Genomic DNA, 21,411 nt, shown 5'->3' on the forward strand with positions numbered 1-21,411 from the left:
ATTTGTGAAGATGGGGATACTGTCTCCTGGCAAGATGGCCATTGCTAGCCAACCATTTACAAATTTGTTGTGAAGTATAATTTGATTTAAAACTTGTTAAATCTCTCCCTGAAGTATTACCAATTTTTTTTTGTCTGGTCAATTGGCATGTTAGTGGTTTTGTTAGTTTAATGTTTTGTTTTTTGCAAGTGATATCAAGTTTTGGTTCTGTTTAGAATCAAATATAAAGGCCTTTGTCAATCAATAAAGTAATGTCCAAACAATTTTCTATTAAATACACCAGATGAAGGGCAATTCAAGAAGTTAGTAGCTCCTTGAATCAGATTTGCCTGCTCACTTATGCAATAGTCCACTGAGTTGTTTTACAAAGGTACCTTTTTTCCATTCCTTTGCATTCCATATCTTTTAAAGGTCAAAGCCCTTACTTTATAAATTTGGGGGAAAACATGCCTCGTATTGTCAGTTTTGATTTATTGCAGGTATTATCTCATTTCATTAAGAGAAATTGGGTTAATTTTAGATGTTAGATTAGATAATGCATGTATTAAATTTGAGCTGGACTACTATATTATATCAAATAGTGCTATTTTTTATTTTCAGGTGTTTGAAAATGTATTACAAAACTGATTTTTTTGTCTAGGATATGGTGCCAAATAATGTAAACTCCAGGTTTAAGTGGGCTGTTGGGATGCTGTATTTTCTAGAATATGGCTTTCTTCATCAAGCCTTTGAAAACTTTCCTTGTTAACCTACAAATTGATAAATAAGCAGCTGGTTATTGGAAGTTTGCTGTATTATACGTTTTGGTAGGAAGATTAGTGACATCTCTCTCAACTGAAAATCTGGGTAGATTAGGAGAAAACCCAGTTGCTATTGGTTGATGTTAGTGTGGCCATTTTAAAACAAGAGCAAACTAGATGTACTTTTCCGGGGATAGAATGCAAAAGTTAGTAACTTGTGTTAAATCTGCATATAATTTTGGAATTGTATATAATTCTGCTTGCAATTTGGTTGCGGGGTGGGGGGGGGGGGGGGTGGGTGGGGGGTGGAAGAGATTGTATCCTGGCAGGCAGATTTGCTAGAGTTGAGGGGGAGGGTTTAATCTAGTTTTGCAGGGGGGGGATACTCCTGAATGGAAGAAGAACAAATAAGGCAAAATCACAAGTGTAGGATTAAGGATTTAACTTGGTGTACTTTGGAAACAAAATTGAAAAGAGGGACGAATGCAGCACTGAAGGTCTTGTATTTAAATGCCTGCAGTATAATAAATAATAAGGATGTAGCACAGCTGTAATTTGGTGGGAATGACATTGTGGCCATCGTTGAGTCATGGCTGAATGGAAGATCACTGGGAACTAAATATCTGTGGATACATATTGGAAGGACAAGAAGATGGGCAGAGGCAGTGGGGTATTTCTGCTGATTAAAAATTGAATTAAATCTTTGGAGAGGAGACTATAAATCTACAAATTTGCCAATGACGCGATAGTTGTTGGCAGAATCACAGATGGCAATGAGGAAGAGGGATCAGCTAATTGAGTGGTATCACAACCTTGCACTCAACTTTAACAAAACCAGGGAGATGATTGTGGACTTCAAAAGGAAATCAGGAGAACACTAACCAGTCCTCATCAAGGGGTCAGCTGTGGAGGGGGTCAAGAACAAATTCCTAGGAATCAACATCTGTACTGTAGCTTCTGCTGATGCAATCATGAAGAAGGCTTGGCAGCGGCTATACTTTGAGGAGTTTGAGGAGGTTCGATTTGTCACCACTCAAAAATGTTTACAGGTGTACTGTGGAAAGCAGACTGGCTGATTGCATCTCTTCCTGGTATGGAGATGTCTATGCTCAGAGCAAGGATAAGCTCCAGAGGGTTGTTAACTTGACCTGCCATATCACGGGCACTAGTCTTCACTCCATCAAGGACATCTATCCTCTCGGATAGAGGACCCCCACCACCCAGGCCATGCCCTCTTCTCACTGCTACCATCAGGGTAAAAGGTACAGGAGCCTGAGCACTCAGCGGCATAAGGACAGCTTCTTTTCCTCTGCCATCAGATTTCTGAATGAACCATAGACACTATTTTTGTTTTTCTTGTATTATTTTTATTTTGTAATGTGGTTCATATAAATGTTTGCACTGTACTGCTATCGCAAAGCAACGAATTTCATGATATTAAATTCTGATTCTGACATTGGATAAGATGTAGAATCCATGGGTGTAGAATGAAGAGACGGTCAGGGTAAAAAGACCCTGACTGGATTTGTATACAGGCCTCCAAACAGGATGTGGTGTGCAAACGAGAGAGGAAGATGGAGAAAGCATGCAAAAAGGGCAATGTTACAATAATCATAGGGGATTTTAGTATGTAGGTTGACTAGGGGAAAAACCAGGTTGGTACTAGATTCCAAGAGAAGGAATTTAGAAAATACCTTCAGGATGGCTTCTTAGAACAGCTTGTGACTGAGCTGACCAGGGAAATTGCAATTCTGGATAGGTATTGTGTAATAAACTGGAATTGATGAGGGATCCCTTACCTTCAGCTCCTTTAGGAGGCAGTGATCATAAATATGATAGAATTTGCTCTGCAATTTATGAAGAAACTAAAATTTACTAAAATAAAATATACCAGTGGACTAACAAGAATTATAGAAGAATGAGAGAGGAAAGGCAGACTAGCTGGGAAGATGGCAGAGCAACAATGACTGGTGTTTCTGCAAGAAATGCAGAAGTACAGGATGGGTGTATTCCAAAAAATAATTATTTGAATGGAAAAATGACAAGTATGGCTGACGAGAAGTCAAAGCCAAAGTAAACACTGAGTAGGTAACTAAGGTCATTAGGAACGAAAAGATGAAATTTGAAAGGAAGCTGGCAAATAATATTAAAAGGACACTAAAAACTTTAAGTAAACTGAATTTTAAAAAAAAAGTTTCTTAGATCAGTGATTTTCAACTTTTTTTCTTTCCACTCACATACCACTTTAAGTATTCCCTATGCCATAAGTGCTCTGTGTAGTAAGGGATTGCTTAAGGTGGTATGTGGGTGAAAATAAAAAGTTTGAAAATCACTGTTTTAATTGTACCGAATTGACCCGTTATGAGCACGGTTTCTGAACTCCAAAGGAAATGGCCAATGACAATTTTTCTCAAGCAAAATATTTCAGTAACAATTGGGTCTAGAGCAGTGGTTCTCAACCTTCCCTTCTCACTCACATACCACCTTAAGCAATCGCTTACTAATCATAGAACATTGATGGCATAGGGAATACTTAAAGTGGTATGTGAGTGGAAAGAAAAAGGTTGAGAACCACTGGTTTAGATACAGGACTCATATTAAAATCATGTTGGAGAATTTGTAATGGAGTAAAAGAGATGACAAAGGAACTGAAGGAGTATTTTGCTTCCTTCACTGTAGAAGACATTAGCAGTACACCACTGGCTTTCAAGGGTGTCAAGGAAGAGAGGTAAGTGCACTCACAATTACCAGAGAGCAGGTGCTTAGGAACCTGAATGGTCCAAGGGGAGACAAGTCTCCTGGACCAAATGGAATGCATTCTTGGGTTCTGAAAGAAGTAGCTAGGGAGATCGAAGAAGCATTAGTAATAATCTTCCAAAATCAAAAAGATTCTGGCGTGGTTCCAGAGAACTAGAACTTTGCAACAGTCACTGCACTATTTCGGAAGGGAGGGAGGCAGCAGCAAGGAAATTGTAGACCTGTTAGCCCAACATCAGTGGTTGGGAAGTTGTTGGAGTTGATTATCAAGGATGAGGTTATGGAGTACTTGCAGGTGCATGTCAAAATTGGCCAAAGTCAGTATGGTTTACTTGAAGGAAAATCTTGCCTGAGAAATGTACTTCAATTTTTTTGAGGAATCCACAAGCAGACTAGAGAAGGGAGATGCAATGAATGTTGAATATTTGGATTTTCAGAAGACCTTTAACAAGGTGCTGCACACGAGTTTACTTAACAAGATGAGAGCCCATGGAATAACAGGAAAGGTACTAGCATGGATATTGGCTTATTGCCAGGAAATAGTGAGAATCCTATTCTGTTTGGTTGCTAGTGGTGTTCCACAGGGGTCAGTGTTGGGGCTGCTTCTTGTGTTATACATCAAATGATTTGGATTATGGAATGAATGTTTTTGTGGCTAAGGTTGTATATGATGCAAAGACAGAGGGCAGGTAGTGATGAGGAAACAGAGGCTGCAGAGAGATTTTGATTGATTAGGACAGCCATATTTTTTATTACGTGAGGTGAAAAGAAAACGAGCATTTTACTTAAAAACGCTGTGGCCCCCAGGAAGGCTTGAGGTCCACCATTGAGAATGGCTAGATGAGGAGAAAGAAGTGATCAATGTAACACAATGTTGGAAAGTGTATGGCCATGCACTTTGGAAGATATAAAGGGGAAGACAATTATTTGGGTGGGGAGAAAATTCAAAATTCTGAAGTGTAGTAAGACTTGGGAGCCCTTGTGCAGGAATCCCTAAATGTTAACCTCTAGGTTGAGTTGGTGATGAGGAAGGCAAATGTTTGTGTTGGCATTTATACTTTGACAAATGGGATACAAGATCAGGAATGTGATGTTGAGGTTTTATAAGGCACTGGTGAGGGTACAGGGTTCAGTTTTGGGCTTTTTTTTAAGAAAGGATGTGCTGGCATTGTAGAGGGTTCAGAGAAGATTCATAAAAATAATTCCAGGAATGAAGGGATTGGCATATGAACTTTTGATAGCACTTTGACTGAGAGTTCAGAATAATGAAGGGGGATCCTCATAGAAATATATTTGAATGTTGAAAGGCCTGGACAGAGTAGATGTGGCAAAGTTATTTCCCATGGTGGAGGAATCAAGGAGAGGGCAAAACTTCAGGATAAGGGCACCCTTTTAAAACTGAGATGCAGAGGAACTTTAGTCCCGGGTGGCTGTGGAGGCCAAGTATTTAAGGCAGAGTTTGATAGATATCTGAATAGGTATCAATGCTTATAGGGAGAGGGCAGTGGAATGGGGCTCTGTGGGAGGAAGGATCAGCTCATGAAGGAACAGAGGAGAGAACTCAATGGGCGAGTGGCCTACTTCTCCAATATCTTGTGGAAACTATTTGAGGATGAATGGTTCTTTAAATGCATTGGATAGCAAAATTTGAAAGATTTAAAAAAAATGAATGCATTTGAATGCAATATTAAATAAATCATTTTCTCTTTGCAGATGATACAAAGATAGGTGGAGGAGCAAGTAGTGATGAGGAAACGGAGAGGCTTCAGAGAGACTTTGATAGATTAGCAATCCTTTTCAAATGAAAGGGTTCAGTATTCACATGCTTGCAGCCCATTTTCCTTTCCACTTAGTATACAGCAGAGTGGTAAATACAGAATAAATCTCAATCCTTACTCATTGTTCTACAGCTGGACACGTCAGTCAGATGTACCAGCATCTTGCTTTCAAATGGTCTCCAGTTTTAATTTGCCATTAGTGTGAAGTGTGAAACTTTGGAAACAATGTCCCCCTCCTCACTGATCAATACAAGCGCACCCCAGAGATGTATGCTTAGCCCACTTCTCTATTCGTACATCCATGACTGTATGGCTAGGCGCAATTCCAATGCCATCTACAAGTTTGCCAATGACAACAGTTTTTGGCAGAATCACAAATTGCAATGAGGAGGGAGATGAATCAGTTCATTGAATGGTGTATCAACAGCAACCTTGCATTCAACTTCAGCAAAACAAAGAAGATTGTGGACTTCAGGAGGAAGTCAGGGTAATGCCTAATCCTCATCGAGGGCTCAGTAGTGGAGAGGGTCAAGAACTTAAAATTTCTGGGTTTCAACATCTCCAAGGATCTGTCTTGGAGCCTCCACTTTGATGCAATCACAAAGAAGGCTATACTTCGTGAGGTGTCTGAGGAGATTTGATATGTCACCAAAGACGCTTGTAAACTTCTACGTGTACTGTGGAGAGCATTCTGGCTGGTTGCATCACTGCCTGGTATGGATGCACCGTCTCTCAAGACTAGAATAAACTCCAGAGGGTTGTTAACTCTGCCTGCAACATCACAGGCACCAGACTTCACTCCATTGAGGTGATGATTTAAAAAAAAAAGCAGCCTCTATCCTCAAAGACCCCCCTCCCACCCCCCACTACCACCCAGGCCATGCCCTCCTTCACTACCATCAGGGAAAAGGTATAGGAGCCTAAAGACGAGCATTCAGTGGCATAAGGACAGCTTCTTCCCCACTGCCATCAGATTCCTCTGAACAAAAGACTGCCTTACTTTTTGTGCACTTATATATATTACTATTATAGTAATGTTGTAAGATGGTTATAATATGTATGTTTGCTCTATGATGTTGCTGCAAAACACTGAATTTCATTGCTTGCTCATGACAATAAATCCTGATTCTGATATTATGTAATAAAAGTTGATATCAGCAGGTGGAACATTAAATGAAATTCTGACAAGCTGGCAAAAATGCAGATCATGATTTGGCTTTTCAGGAACTGGGGTTGGGGCAGAAAAGCAGATCCTCAACAATTTAGTGTTGATTTTAAATCAAACCACTTTTGAATTGTCTAGTTCAGTCTTGATATAAATATGGAATGTTTAGAGTAGAGGACAAAGATCAGATGACTTTATATAACCTGATAATTTTGAAAATGCAATTTTTTTAGATATTATAATTTGGATATTGAATGGGATTTTAATTAACAACTGTCTAATTTGTCAGAATTTACATACATTATTGTTTCAGTGTAATCGGAATGCCCAAGGAAAAATATGATCCACCTGATCCACGGAGAATGTATACAATAATGTCTTCTGAAGAAGCTGCAAATGGGAAGAAATCATACTGGGCAGAGTTGGAGATAAGTGGTAAGTATTGTGCTTGGAACCTGGATAATTAGAATGGTTCCACTTGTGATTTAAAACCATATTAAAACTATTAATATTTAAGAGCTATGAATCTAGGAAGATTTCAGTAAACATTTGAAATTTGTGAAATATTTGAAGTGAAAGTGATTCATTCCAGAAAATGAAATGTTAAAATTGTGTTTATAGATTCCAGCAAGATCCATAGAAGAATCCATTCTATTTTGCTTCAACATTATCAATTAATTTTCATATCTGATAATCTTGACTTCGTTCATGATACAATTTTGATTATGTGAAATGTTACTTAAACTGATCTTCTGAACCATTCATTTATGGTTTTAAATGCTTTGAAATGTAAAAGCTATAAATTGAATTTGAACTGTTCTTATCATTAAATGATGTCTAATTATAATCAATGGATTTGCAGATTTAAAATAAATTTGGAAATTGTGTGCAATAAAATGGAACGCGAGGTTCAGTAACTGAAACAGGAGTCCTATTTAATGCTAATTAGTTGAGAGTTGTTTCATGCTTTGGGGTTGCAAGAATCCAAAAAGAAAATTATTTGCGTAGTTTAATCTTTTTGCTCTAAATAATATCTGTAACATTGGGAGTTCAATTCCTGGCATTGCAATTGAGCTGCACAAGTATTCAATCAAAGCATTTTTCTATCCCTTCATTTAGAAGGTATCTCGTCAGTTTTCAAAGATGATCAAAAATACTCCTAACAAAAATTTAGAGGGGACTTTTCCTCCACACACAAGTTATGACCTGGCATGCATGCCTTTTCTGCTCTCATCTGGATAAAGATCTTGGAAGAAACCTCCATTTTTAAAAAAAATAAAATCCACATCCAAATTCAACTACTGTCTTTAAATTTGAGTTCATCTTAAACTTGGCTTAAAACTTGATTCTGTTGTACCACCTCTTATTTATTCAACTTGGTGCACACTGACCCACTTTGGCTACTGGTCTCCAAAAAGTGCAAAATTAATTCTCACTAGGTTCAATTTCCTTGTACTCTATATTCCTACAGTTCAACCTTTTTTAAGGATTGTCTTTTTTTGTCAAAGATTTTGGAACCTCTGAAACACCTGGGACATTTTTCCAGATCAAGTATACAATTTAAGCTTGAAATCTTCCCCATTGTTTTGTGATGATGATTAACAAAGCCAAGTAAGTGTCATTCACAAATTGAGATTTTTTTTCTTTCAAAAGTGGTAGTGTACTTTGCGACATTTGAATTAGATGAATTTTTTCCACAAAATAGTATAGTGTTAATATGACAACAGCAAAATTATAATTTTTTTGTCAACTTGTAGCTTAGAGTTCCATTTTTGTTAAGGGCAATGTAAAATTGGAGAAAAGTTTGAACTTGCTTTTATTTATGTTGTGCAGGAAGAGTTAAAAGCTTGAGTTCATCCTTGTGGTCACTAACACACTTGACTGCCTTGCATCTTGGTGACAATTCCCTTTCACGTATTCCTCCTGAAATCGCCAAACTGCATAATCTGGTTTACTTGGACCTATCTTGTAATAAAATACGGAGTTTACCATCAGAGCTTGGAAATATCGTTTCGCTCAGGTAATGTTCAGTTGAATAATTGTTTATTTTTTATGTAAGAGATTGCATATAAAGTATACAAGTGCTTTGTAATTGAAGGATACATTGCAAATAGTTTCAAGTAAAAATAATTTGAATAACTTTAAGGTTCTGTTCAGTTTCAGCTCTATTATGAAGACTAATCTTGTTATTCTCAAAACTTTGGAATGCCACAAGATAATATCCCTCTTGAATCCATCACATTTTTTTATCTTAGTTGTCTGATAATATATCATGGGAAAACTTGATGTTTTGACCTGGGCCTTCTGTGATACAATAAATTAATTGTAATTCCAAGTTGTTTTTAGAATGTATTTTCAATTGTATGCTTTAGAAGATGAGGGTTCAATCTTTAAAAGCATTTCAAAAATACACGTATTTTCTGATTTAAATCGCAGATGGCAAATCATTTAAAATTAAAAGACATGCTGAAAATCCAGGGTACAAAGAAAATGCAAGAAACACTCAGCAGACCGGATAGCATTTATGGAAAGAGAATTCATGTTTTGGGTCGAGGACATTTGTTAGAACTGGGAAAAGAGGAAAACAGTAAATTTTGACTTTCAATGAACATGGGGAGAGATGGCTAGGACGTGGGAAATCCTGCTGTTAGGTTGAGGCTAGGGTTGCCTTGGGGATAGTTATAGAAGTCAATACTTTGCTTGGGCACTTGGAAATTTCTTCAACCAGAGGGTGGTTAATCTATGGAATCTGTTGCCGTCAACAGCTGTGGAGGCAAAGTCGTGAGGTATATTTTAATGCAGAATTTAATAGGTTTTTGATGAATTTGGGTGTCAATGGGCAGAAGGCAGGAGAATGAGATTGTCAGTAAAAATGCATCAGCCATGATTTGAATGGTGGAACAGATTCGATGGCTCACTTTTTTTTCTCCCAAATCTTGTAGCCTCTCAAGAGGGAAATAATGGACAAAGGCTATGAAATTAGGGTATTTAGTGGGGATACGAACAAAGGACGATAAAAGATGAGAGGCATAAAAACTGGGTAGGACACGCCCAGCAAAACAGTCTGCACTAGAAGAGCTAGTGATTAAAATCTGTATCACAAATATGACAAAGCAGAAATGGCTATTGTTACAGGAAGAAAAAAATAAGTTGCCTGAAGTTGAAGAATTAAAAGTTTAGTTCATAAGATGGCTCTGTCCCCCAATTGAAGATTATGTACTTTCCCTCATGTTGGGTTTTGATAGTAAAATGTAGAAGCAAATCAAAGCAGGAGCGGGGTTGTGAATTAAAAAGGGCATGCAATGAGGAGCTTTGAGTCGCCCCTGCAGACTGAAGGTAGATACTCCTCAAAGCAGTCAGCCAAGTAAGAGGTAGGAACATTACACGTCATATACAGATTGGTAGAAAAGCAAATGAATTCTTGTTTTCTCCAAATGCACTGTTTGGGCCCCTCGATGATGGGAAAGGGTAATGGAATGTATGGTTGCCAAGAAGGGAAATGATTGAAAATGGAATAGGGATTAATGAAAATAATATTTCCTTCAGAATGTTGAAAGGAGAAGGACAAGTGTCTGAAGTAGAATTTTTGTTGAAGCTGGTGGAAATTGTGATAACCTGTTGAATGATGATGTCAAGAAATTCTGTCCTTGCTCTGCCAAGAACTGAGAGAAAGAAATTCCTTTTGTACTTGGTACCACTTCCCCAACTCTCGCTGTTTTCTTTTTCTCTGTCCTGACCAAGACTCTTCAATCTGAAACATTAACTCTTGTTCTCTTTCTACTGACTTGTTGAGTGTTTCTAGCACTTTTTGACGACACATGAAAGTAGACTGTAAAGAGATTGAATAACAACCTGGCAGAATAGTTTGCAGAACATTTCATTGCTTGATTTTATTTAATAAAAACCAAAATAAATCATTGTGTATTTTAGCGAGAACAAAAAGTGGAATGAATGGTAAAAACTCATTTTTGAGTTTGCATGAAAGTTTTTCCAGTGATTGAGCCATGGACTAACAAAATATGCCATGAGCAAAACACTAGAATTTGAAATGACCTGTTTGAAGGGAGAAGAGCAATAATAACTAAATAGAATTTAAATGGTCTAGATGATTGTTAAAAGGAGAGCCTTGCCTTGAGAAGGAGATTGCAACAGCAAAGTTCAGCTTAACGTTTATAAAATACGTTAGATCCATCAAAGATATTGTACAAAATTCTGAAAAATGTCATGGCTTGATTTACTAGGCCACTATCAAATGAAAGGGACTTCAGTATGTTCAGAGATTTGAGAAACTACCTATGTTTTCCTTGAAAGCAAAGTGTGGCTGATTGACATTCTGAAAGTTATGAAGACAATAAATGGAGTGAATAGGCACAAATCAGGAACCAGGAGCTGCCTTAGCACAGTTATCAAAAGTAATATGAAGGAACTTTCCTTTGCCGTGAGTTATTTTGACATGGAATGGGGTGCTTTTAAAGGTGTTTGAAGCAATTTCAGTAGTAAAATTCGGTAGAGAATTGGATAAGATTTGAAATAAATTTATAGCAAAGAATTGATGTTTCATAGATCTAGCTCAAGACTAAAGGTTCTTCAGAGACATTTGTGATGATTTTAACTGCATTGTGTATGAAGTTAGATATGTGAAAAATGGCTTCTCAGATGCTCAAAGAGTTATAGGTGTCCACTGTGATGAAGTGCTTTAGGAGGATGGTCATGGAGCAAATCAGATCATGCTTCAGGACAGACTTTGACTAACTTCAATTTGTCAACCGTCATAACAGATCAACAGCTGATGCCACCTCAGTGGCCCTCCATTCTGTGTTCGATCACCTGGATCACAAAAATACTTGCATCACACTGTTGTTCATTATCTATAGTTTGTCATTTAACACCTTCATACCAGTAAAACTAACAAACTCTGGGATCTGGGGATCTGTTCCTCTCATTGCAATTAAATCTTTGACTACCTCGTCAGCTCAGACCACAATCCGTGTGGATTGGCAACATTTCATTCTCTTCCTCAACCTGGGTGTCAAAGCTGTGCACTTAATACCCTCTGTTCCCTCTTTTGGCTCCAATGCAATTTATAAATGTGCTGATGACACCAGCAATAATGAATAATGTTGAGTCAGAAAAGAGGATGGAGATAGAAATTCTGGTTTTGAGGTGCCAGAACAACAATCCTATTCTTAAAGTCACTAAAACCAAGGGACTGTGAACTTCATGAAGGGGAGGCTGAAAGACCATGCACCTGTTTTCATTGACCAAACAGCAGTGGGAGTTTTGGAGGAATTTTCCTGGAGCCTGTACTTTGAGGAAACTGAAGAAGGTACACCAAAGTATCAACTTTCTCAAAGGTTTGAGGAGATTTGGCATGTTGTCAAATACTCTATTGAACATCTACAATGTCCTGTGGAGAGTATATGGAGTGGTTTCATCATCACCCAGTTTGGAAACTTGAGTGCCCAAGAACACAAGTCTGCAGAAAGTGGCAAACCTGGCTAAGTCCATAACAAGCACTGACCCTGTTTATCTTTTCATATCTACCTTTTCATATTACAGAAAATTCCCCTGGTATTTGGCACCTACAGGGATTGGTAGATGCCAGATATTCAAATTTTTCAGTTGCTTGAGACTCAGTCTTACAATGCCTAACTAATAAATCAGAATTAAGAATAAACAGCTTAAAAGACAAAAAGTGCAACATGTGAAGTAATATGAAAAAAAATCAGTATTATAGTCCTTAATTGTACAAAATTCTCATTAGTCGATAATTCCCATAACTTACAAAATTTAAATTCGAAGCCTGGTCGCTAGTGCTTTAACAGTTGTGCCAACTGTTGAACTGTTCCACTATCATGATTAACCTCCCTCCCCCAAGTTTACTGATTAAAGCCTTACTAATGTACTAATAAAGACTCTTACTAGGAAGGGATAGAGAAAGACTGGGAGAGTTGTGGCATTAGCCTGCTCTTCATCCTGGGCAACGCCATTTTATTCAAATACAATTTAATTGGAAATTTATCCAAACAACTGCTGCGGGCCAGGCACGACTGGGACACTCCGCTGGCTGAATGTTTGCTCCCATCTTCACAAAGGGGCTTTGTGTTGCTTCAGAGAACATTTACCTTTTGCAACTTTAAATTTAATTAAATTTTTAAAATTTATTTTAATTTAAAAAAAATTATTTCTAATTTTTTTGCCAGTTGCTTGGGATTTTACTGTATCTCATTTTGTGTCTTGTGATGTATTATTGTAATTTATACAGTTGATGTATCTTGAATGCCTGTGTGACTGCACAGGTATTTGGTGTGACTGTGCATTGAACTTGTTGGAAAATGTTTTAATTCTTAATCAAAAGACTTGTACAGGGGAGATTACTTTGATTAAAGGTGTTGGAGGTGAGGTAGAGTCAATATCTCTACACAACATTGTGCTGAATTCAGAATTAAAGGACCTGTTGTAGTTGGAGTAATTTTAAAGTTACCCATGCAGGGAGTCTAGTTTTTCTAGGGAATGATTTGGCAGAGGATAAAGATGGGTCAGTTTTGAGATTAACAAATCAACTTAGTAAGGATGATGTTTAGGAGGTTTGTGAGATATATCCTGCATGTGCTGCAACAAGGTCTTTGTCTAAGAAAATGATGGGAGCAGAGGAAGATCCAATTGATAGAGACTTGCCCAGTGCTTCTGAAATAGTTTTGAAAGATCAGGTTAATTGTGAGAGTAAGGATTTCTTTGTCAAGGAAAGAGTTAATTCAGCAACAGATGACAGATACAGATCTTATTATAAACTTAAAGGACAAAGCAGTAAGTGAAAAGGAGATTAAAGAAATGGCTTGTGAATATTATTTGATGGGTGAATTGTTGATGAGCAAATGGAGACCTCTTGATATTCCTGCTAATGAAGAATGGGGGTGGTAGTGATTCATCAGGTGGTCGTTCCTAGAAATTACCGGAATTAAATTTTTAATCTAGCCCACAGTACACCTTTGGGTGGTCATCTTGGTGTAAAGAAAACCATAAATAAGATTTTGAAACAATTTTTCTGGCCTGGTTTGAGGAAGGATGTTGTAAATTAATGCCGGACATATCACTTTTGTCATGTGTGGAAATCTAACCAGGGTCCTCCAGTAGCTCCATTACAATCTATTCCTGTTGTTGGGGAACCTTTCGCTAGGGTTATTGCGGAATCCGTACTTATTAACAATTATGTGTATGTTGTTGAGATTTACAGAAGCTATACAATTAAGAAATATAAAAACCAAAATAGTGGTAAAGGCTTTGGAAAGATTTTTCAGTTTTTGGATTACCTAAAGTGATCCAGAGTGATCAAGAATCTAACATTGTCTGGGTTGTTTCGGTAGTTGATTTATGAGTTAGGCATAAAAACTGATCACTTAATCTGTGTACCATCCTGAAATTTGGGGAGCTTTGGAAAGATTTCATTCTACTCTTAAAACTGTGATGAGGATTTATTGTCTGGTGAATGGGAAAGATTTGGATGAAGGTATTCATTGATTGTTTACAGCAAGGGAGGCTGTGCAGGCTTCATTAGGGTTCAGCCATTTTGAATTTGTGTTTAGACAGCAGGTTAGAGGACCTTTTAATGTTGATAAAAGAACAGTGGGTTAATGAGGCTGTGCATTTGGACTTGCTGGATTAAGTTTCTTAATTTAAAGATAGGTTACATAAAGTGTGGACTTTGGCTCAAGAGAATTTATATATGCCTCAGGGTAAAATGAAGTGTTTATTTGACAGGAAAGCTCAAGTGAGGAATTTTAAGACAGGAAGTAAAGTGTTTATTTTGTTCCCAATACATGACAATCCTTTGAGAGCTAAATTTTCTGGACTGCACATAGTTAAATCAAAACTGGATGATGTTAACTATGTTGTTAACACTCCAGATCAAAGGAATAAAACTCAGGTTTGTTACATAAATATGTTGAAACCTTGTGAGGATGAGGGTAGTGGAGAGCAATCTGTATCAGAGGTGTTAGTTGTTGACCGGGTTGAGGAAGTTATGGATCATATGATTATGGAAACAGAATCTTGTGAGGGTGACCTAAACAAATTTGGAGGAAAAATTAGGCCATCTTAAGTCACAAGAACAGATGTAGTGAAATAATTAATTCTGAAATATACAAATTTGTTTCCTGGTATGCCAAAAAGGACATTAGTGATTAATCATGATGTGGATGTGGGAGAGGCAAGTCCCATAAAACAGCACCCATTATAGAACAATAATTCAGAAGAGTAAAATCATGGATCAGGAGGTGGAATATATGTTGAAAAAATGATATTATTAGACCTTTGAAGTCAGATTAGAGTTCTCCTTGTGTTCTGGTACCTAAACCAGATGAAACTGTTAGGTTCTGAACAGATTACAAGATTTACTCAGTAACTAAAACAGATGCTTATCTTATTCAGAGAATAGATGACTATTTTGATAAAATTGGGAAAGCTAAATTTCTTACCAAGTTGGATTTGTTGAAGGGTTACTGGTGTGTGCCTCTTACTGAAAGAGTAAAGAATATTTTGGCTTTTGTAACTCCATCCGGTTTATATGAGTATAGTGTGTTAGCTTTTGGGATGAAAAATGCCCCTGCAACATTCCAAAGGATGATTAATTCGCTAATCCAAGGGTTGACACATACACAAATTGATGACTTGGTCACAAAAAGTGACACATGGTAAGAACATCTGAGCGAATTGGACAAATTGTTTGCAAGATTATCCAAAGTAAACTTCACTGTTAATTTAGCAAAAAGTCAATTAGCAAATGCCACTGTAACATACTTAGGTCATGCAGTTGGTCATGGCAAAGTTGCACCTATTCAGGCTCAGGTGAATGCAATTTCCAAATTTCTTATTCCCAATGGCAAGAAAGCAGTGAGAAGGTTTTTAGGAATGGCTGGATATTATCAGAAATTTTGCTGAGATTGCTCTTCCTTTATCTAATCTTTTGAAGAAAGGGGAGAAATTTGTGTGGACTAAAGTTTGTCAGACAGGTTTGGAAAATTTAAAGGAGATGCTATACTATTACCCTGTTTTTAAAATCTCCTGATTTTTGACAGACCATTTTCTTTAGCAGTGGATGCCAGTCAGGGGGCAGCAGTGCATTTTTATTACAAAATAATGAAATTGACCATCCATTTGCCTACTTTTCAAAAAAATTCAAATGTTCATCAAAGGAACTATTCCACGATTGAGAAGAAACTGTTGTCTATAATAATATCTCTGTAGCTCTCATGAACCAATTGTGATATTTACTGACCACAATCTCCTGGTGTTTTTGAATAAAATGAAGAATACAAACAGATTGTTAAACTGGAGTTTAATATTGCAAGAATATAATCTGCAAATTAATCATATCAGAGGTACAAATAATGTTTGTCAAGATGTTAAAATTGATCATGTATAGAAGTGTATATACTCTCAACATTGGGTTACATTGTTATAAAGTTATAGTGTACTGTTCTCAAAGTCAGTTTAGTTATAACTGAATTTTAACTTAAGTTAAAATTCCTTTATAGAGAAAAATATGACAGATTATGTTGTGTTTGTACTGTATATAGATGTTTTTGGGAGTTAAATTGGGGCAGGTTTTTTTTAGTGTAGGTCACATACAAACATTTCAAAACAAATCTCATTTAAAATACTGGAGTACTGCTTAAGCCAGACAGGGTAGCTCCTGGGTGCCTTTGCAAAAACTTTGGGGTGTACCCAAGGGGCTTCACTAATGGATTGTTGTTTTGAAAAACAATAGATTAAAGTGATCTGAGGAGCAGTTCGGAGCCGCAGACTGTCTGGAGTGGAGCTTGCTGTTTTAAGAGGGTCATGTGGTTTTGCAAGCAGAGGGAGTCAAACAGGCTTTTTTCAGAGAGAGTGAGAGAGAGAGAGAGAGAGAGAGAAAGAGAGATCAGCTTGGCAGTTTTACAGTCAGCCAGCAGCTGGGGCTGAGACTGGAACAGGACAAGCTGGAAAGATTGTTGAAAAACCCCATTTTTGAAGATGGTTTGTGAGTACTTAGTTCAGCCTGGTCAAAGCTCTTGTGGTCCATACCAGAGGAGAGGACTGGCTATCTTAATGTTTCACTTGAAATAAGAGAAACAAAAAGGAACTCTGTGGTGACCTGAAAGAGGTTATCATCTGTAAAACCCTGATGGGGCAAATTTCTTCAAGCCACTGATGTGGCTGATTAAAAGGAATCAGTTTGTGTCCAGGAACAACAAATCTCTCTGAAAACCAAGAAAAACCATTTACCTTTCAAGCACCAAAACCTGGTGAACTTCATAAATATTAAATTCTGTGCACAGTATAAGAATTGCCTGCAACCAGTAAACTTGGAGGAATGAGAAGTGAGATTGGACTGTGAATTAAAGAACTTTTCTGAACTTGTGAATACACGTGTGCTTAGGATTAGGAGGGGGTTATTAGGTTAGTTAAGTTAATAGTAATAAGATAGTTTGATCCTGTTTTCATGTTTAAAGATTATTAAAAGCAACTTTTGTTTAACCATTTGTCTTGGTGACTATCAATTGCTGCTCAGTTTATGGGTTCTCTGGGCTCGTAACAGACCAAACTTGGCCCTACCTGAAGTTAGTGAGATGGTACGAACGATTTGGTTAGTGAATACACCTAAATTTGTATGTAGAATGTACTTCGCTCTCCAAAATGAAAGTGCAAAGCCTCTTTACAGAGATCAAGAGAGATACGGGAGTCTGATCTTGGAGTCGCAACAATGGAAAGATGCTGGTCTGATTGGTGTTTGGATAGTATGATGTCAATTATAAATGCAAGATACTGATTAGTGCAATATAATTTCAACACTAATTGTATATCACACCAAAGAAAATCTGAAATATCAGAATTGTGGTTTAGGTGTGGGACATTCTTGCATGCTCTGTGGTTGTGTGTGAAGGTGAGACCTTTCTGGCAGGATATTACTAAAATATTTAACAGGAATGGCCTTCGTGGATGACCCGGAGCTTTATCTTTTGGGCAATTTAATCGCAATAAGTAATTAACTAAATTCCAAATTTCATTGGTTATAATAGCTTTAGCTGTGGCAAAAAATCTGTTGCGATTACTTGGAAGCCTGACTCCCCTCTACAGATAGCACAAAGGAAGACAGGTGAAGAGTTGTATTTCAATGGGAAAAAAAATGATGTATTTATAAAAATGTCTAGACTACAATATTAAAAAGGTGCTATTATAAAAATGTAAGTGACCTCCCCAATGAAGATTTTTTTAAACCTAATTGTAAACCCTGACGGAGTACAGATTTATATTGGGAAGAAGGAAGGAGAGAGGGAGGGTGGGAATGGGTTGTTTTGCATTTATGTTTTGAAAATGGAAATTTTTGATATATATATTTATGGGGGAAAAAAAACAAAGTATTCAATAGAAAAAGACATTTAATTGTAAAATGCACATCAAAGTCTTCAACTCTATTAGGCCATTTGATTTATTGAAAAATTCTGCAGTCCAAAATGTTTGGCCACTTATCTGTGAGAATGTATTCGTGCTTCCACTGTTTTCTCTGAATCTATAAAATACTGAACTCCTTTGTGTATAGTAACTGCCCTTGATTAGGTATACTTGGACTGTTGCTGTCCTGGTGAATACTATTGAATAAGAAATTCCAGCATTTAGACCCACCAACACAAAGGAACAGCATGCAGATATTGATGTTGCTATGATCTTGCCCCCTTATTCTAGAGAAACAAGAATTGCAGTTGCTGGAATATTGAGTGAACAATAAAGATAAGAGGAATTGAGCGTGTAAGGCAGCATCCATGGAGAGAAATAGTCAATGCTTCTGACTTGAATCATGGAATGAGTTTTGATAATGGGTCCCAACCCAAAATTGACCATTCTCAATGCAGTTTTATGAATATGTTTGACCATGTATTTCTTGTGTCTCTTGATCGTTTAAATCCTGTGGCTTCTTGTTCTTTTTTTCTCCTGATATTTCCCTAATTACACTGGACAACAAATTTTTTCAAAATATTTGCTTCCTGAAAAAAATATATTTGGGGGATTATGATAGGCAATTTCAAGATGAACGCAAAGATAATTTCATATTTGATGTATTGTGTAAGAATTTAGAGAAACTTTCCACAGTGATGCTGACATGTTGCATTAGTTCAACTGACCTAAAAACGTTTTGCTGCTAATTTTTGTTTGCTTGGCATCTGATGCCTGTTATCAGTTTCCCACAATAGGTGGCCAGCATCAATGGATTCCAGTTGCTCTGATACTGCTTTTCCATGGTTCCTGGTGAAACCTTTCACCATGTTTCTCACTGACTCCACCAAAATCAGCAGGGAAGATGTCCAAGAGCAAATCCAGAAAATGAATTTTCAATGACATGTTGCACTTCATACACAACAGTGTTAGAGAAATACTAGCTTGTCGCACAGCATCCATAGGTAGTAAAGGATAGCCAACATTCTGTGCCTGAGCTTTTCGTTGGGGAATCTGCAGAAACTTGGCAGGTCAGGCAGAGTTTTGATCCAAAACATTAACTGTCCCTTTGCCCCCACAGATGTTGCCTGATGTGCTGCATTCCGCCATCAGTTTTGTTGTTTCAAATTAGAGTCTCTGCCTCCAAAGACCTGATGATAATGAAAATAAAAGAAAGAAAATAGCATAGTGTTGAATAATTTACTGTTACAAGATCAAACCAGCAACCACAAAGAAGGCATATCACACAGGGGTAAAGATGAACAATTACTTTATTAATAAAAAATTCACCTTCAAACTTTAATTCAAGATTCCCCCCTTTTATAACAATGCCCACTGGTTACTATGCAAATTTCTATAACAGTGTAAAACTAATAAATTCCCCAGCCTGAGGTGGTTGGCAGCAGGGTCAGTTTTGTCATTTAAGGGAAGGTTGGTTAAGAGCATGGATGTGAGGGGGTTGGTGGGTTATGGACAGAGAAACAGGTAGGTGGGACTAGAGGAGATCACTTAAATTGGTGCGGACTATAGGGGCTGAGATGGCCTGTTTCCGTGCTGTAATTGTTATATGGTTAAACGAGACTCTTGGAGTTTGCCAAGGTGGAATAACGGAATAATTCAGCCACTGAAGTTGGAATTCGAGGGCCAAACCCATCGGGACCATTGCCTGAAGAGGGCGCACAAAATCAGTGAACCGGTGCGGACTCAAAAGGCCAACATGGCCTGTTTCCGCTCTGTATATGGTTATATATTGTTTTGTATATTAAAAAATATGACAGCAAAGCATTAAAATAGGTAATATCTTTATATATAAAAAAAAATACATGATAGGAAAATTTTAAGGTGAGTTTCACGACTATCAGCCCAAAATTCATAAAATACATCCAAAAGTGTTCAGGAAGAAAAATCTTCGTTGTCCAGTGGGTTTTTTTTTAACTATACTGGCACTATGAAACAAATAACTATTTCATGTCATATTCAGCTTTTCATTAAGGAGCAAACGTAGGATTGTGATGTGAACACCAAACAGCAATTTTGATTTGTTAAACTTCTCATGTGAGAGGACATTTGAACAAAGTGAAGGGAGGGGAGCAGGCCATGTGATGACTTGGGGTTAGACTGTGAATCCCTTCTCTGGAAAAACTTTTTATATAAAAAAAAGTTAAAGGTTGAAGTAGTTTTTTAAAAAAGGAAAAGTTGTTGGAAGAGCTAGTAAACAATAAAAGATATCATCTAAGGAAGACAAAGCAGATGCAACTTCAAGAAATTGAACAAGAAAAAGAGACAAATAAAGAAAAGAGGCCTACCTTGAAGGATCCTGGAGCTATCTGGAAGGTAGGAGTCTGTGGAGAAAAGCCTGGAGCTGGGGAGACCTTGGACACTGCTGTACAAGGTGTCTCCCGACAATGGCTGCCTGCCACGGGAGAAGTGACTCTGTGCATGCGCAGAGCACAAAAAAAGATGAAGTCAGTTTCTAAAAATGCCCAAGAAGCTTCCAGCTCCAGTGATCAGGATAAAGACCAAGAACAACAGAAATTACATCTAGAACAAGGAGCTATGGCTTAAAAAGTCAGAATAAATGAAAGAGACGTATAACTACAGCTGAAAGTGAAGAAATACATGGAAAATTTTCAATAATCTTTGGTGCAATTAACAGTAGAAGTTAAAAGTGTAATGAATACAGTTGAAAATAAGAATGATGCTGCAAGTGGATAAGAAAAAAGGAAATCAATTTGAAATTCAAAATGTTAAAGAACAGATGAAAAATTCATGCTGAAGCAGTTGCAACAAAAGATCAACTAACTAAAAAAAATAGACATTTTAGAAAGTTTTAATAGAAGAAATAATATAAAAATTGTTGGACGAAGGCGATGGAGGTCAAGATATGAAGAAGTTTTGCAATGTTGGATTCTGCAATCTATGGTGTTAACTGAATTTCAAGGAGACATTGAGATTGAAACACCTGGAGGAGTCACGTGATGAAGTAGTGGCCGGACGGTGAACTCCAGCCCTCTCCAGAAAAGTCGGGAAAAACAAGGGAAAACACAAAGGCACAGAAATAAAAGTTAAAGAAACGTGAGTATAAAGGTGGAAAGAAGATGGCGACAAAAAAAGAAAAATTAAAATCAACGGTAAGAAGAGAGGAAGAGAAGACAACGGAGGAAGAAGGAAAAGGCCTTACCTGTCCGAAGAGGCCCGCTGTGGAGAGAGAAGCCCGCTTCCTCAGGTCGGTAGAAATAGAACTACAAAAATGGCTTGCTGAGCCGAGTAAAAGTGTGCAACCGCGCATGAAAAAAAAACACACCGACGGGAGGGGGGACCAGCTGGGGAGTCGATCTCCACAGCCGGCAACGACAGCTGCAGAACACCTGCAGCAAGAAGAGAACACAGAAGACAATGGAAACAAGAAAGAAGAGAAGAAAAGGGCAACAAAGAAACAACAGATGGCCAACCCAGAGGAAGAAGAGGAGGAAGAGTACAGTGAAATAGAAGAAGGGAAAGG

The 21,411-nt window shown here is 37.5% G+C and overlaps 1 protein-coding gene across 5 annotated transcripts in view; it reads left to right on the plus strand.

Annotated features, from left to right (window-relative positions):
* Window positions 1–21,411, plus strand: part of LOC138743340 (CCR4-NOT transcription complex subunit 6-like) — a 97,634-nt gene that overhangs the window by 15,220 nt on the left and 61,003 nt on the right. For 4 of the 5 annotated variants that reach the window (XM_069898546.1, XM_069898547.1, XM_069898544.1 and 1 more), the window contains 2 exons: window positions 6,754–6,875; window positions 8,274–8,460. In XM_069898546.1, coding sequence (XP_069754647.1) covers window positions 6,764–6,875; window positions 8,274–8,460 — 299 coding nt within the window. In that variant the 5' untranslated portion in view covers window positions 6,754–6,763. Of the gene's footprint in view, window positions 1–3,419; window positions 3,469–6,753; window positions 6,876–8,273; window positions 8,461–21,411 lie in introns of all 5 variants that reach the window. The other variant, XM_069898543.1, reaches the window with a different exon arrangement.

This window comes from Narcine bancroftii, chromosome 9 (genome assembly GCF_036971445.1).
Source record: "Narcine bancroftii isolate sNarBan1 chromosome 9, sNarBan1.hap1, whole genome shotgun sequence".
In the NCBI taxonomy this organism is placed as follows: Eukaryota; Metazoa; Chordata; class Chondrichthyes; order Torpediniformes; family Narcinidae; genus Narcine; species Narcine bancroftii.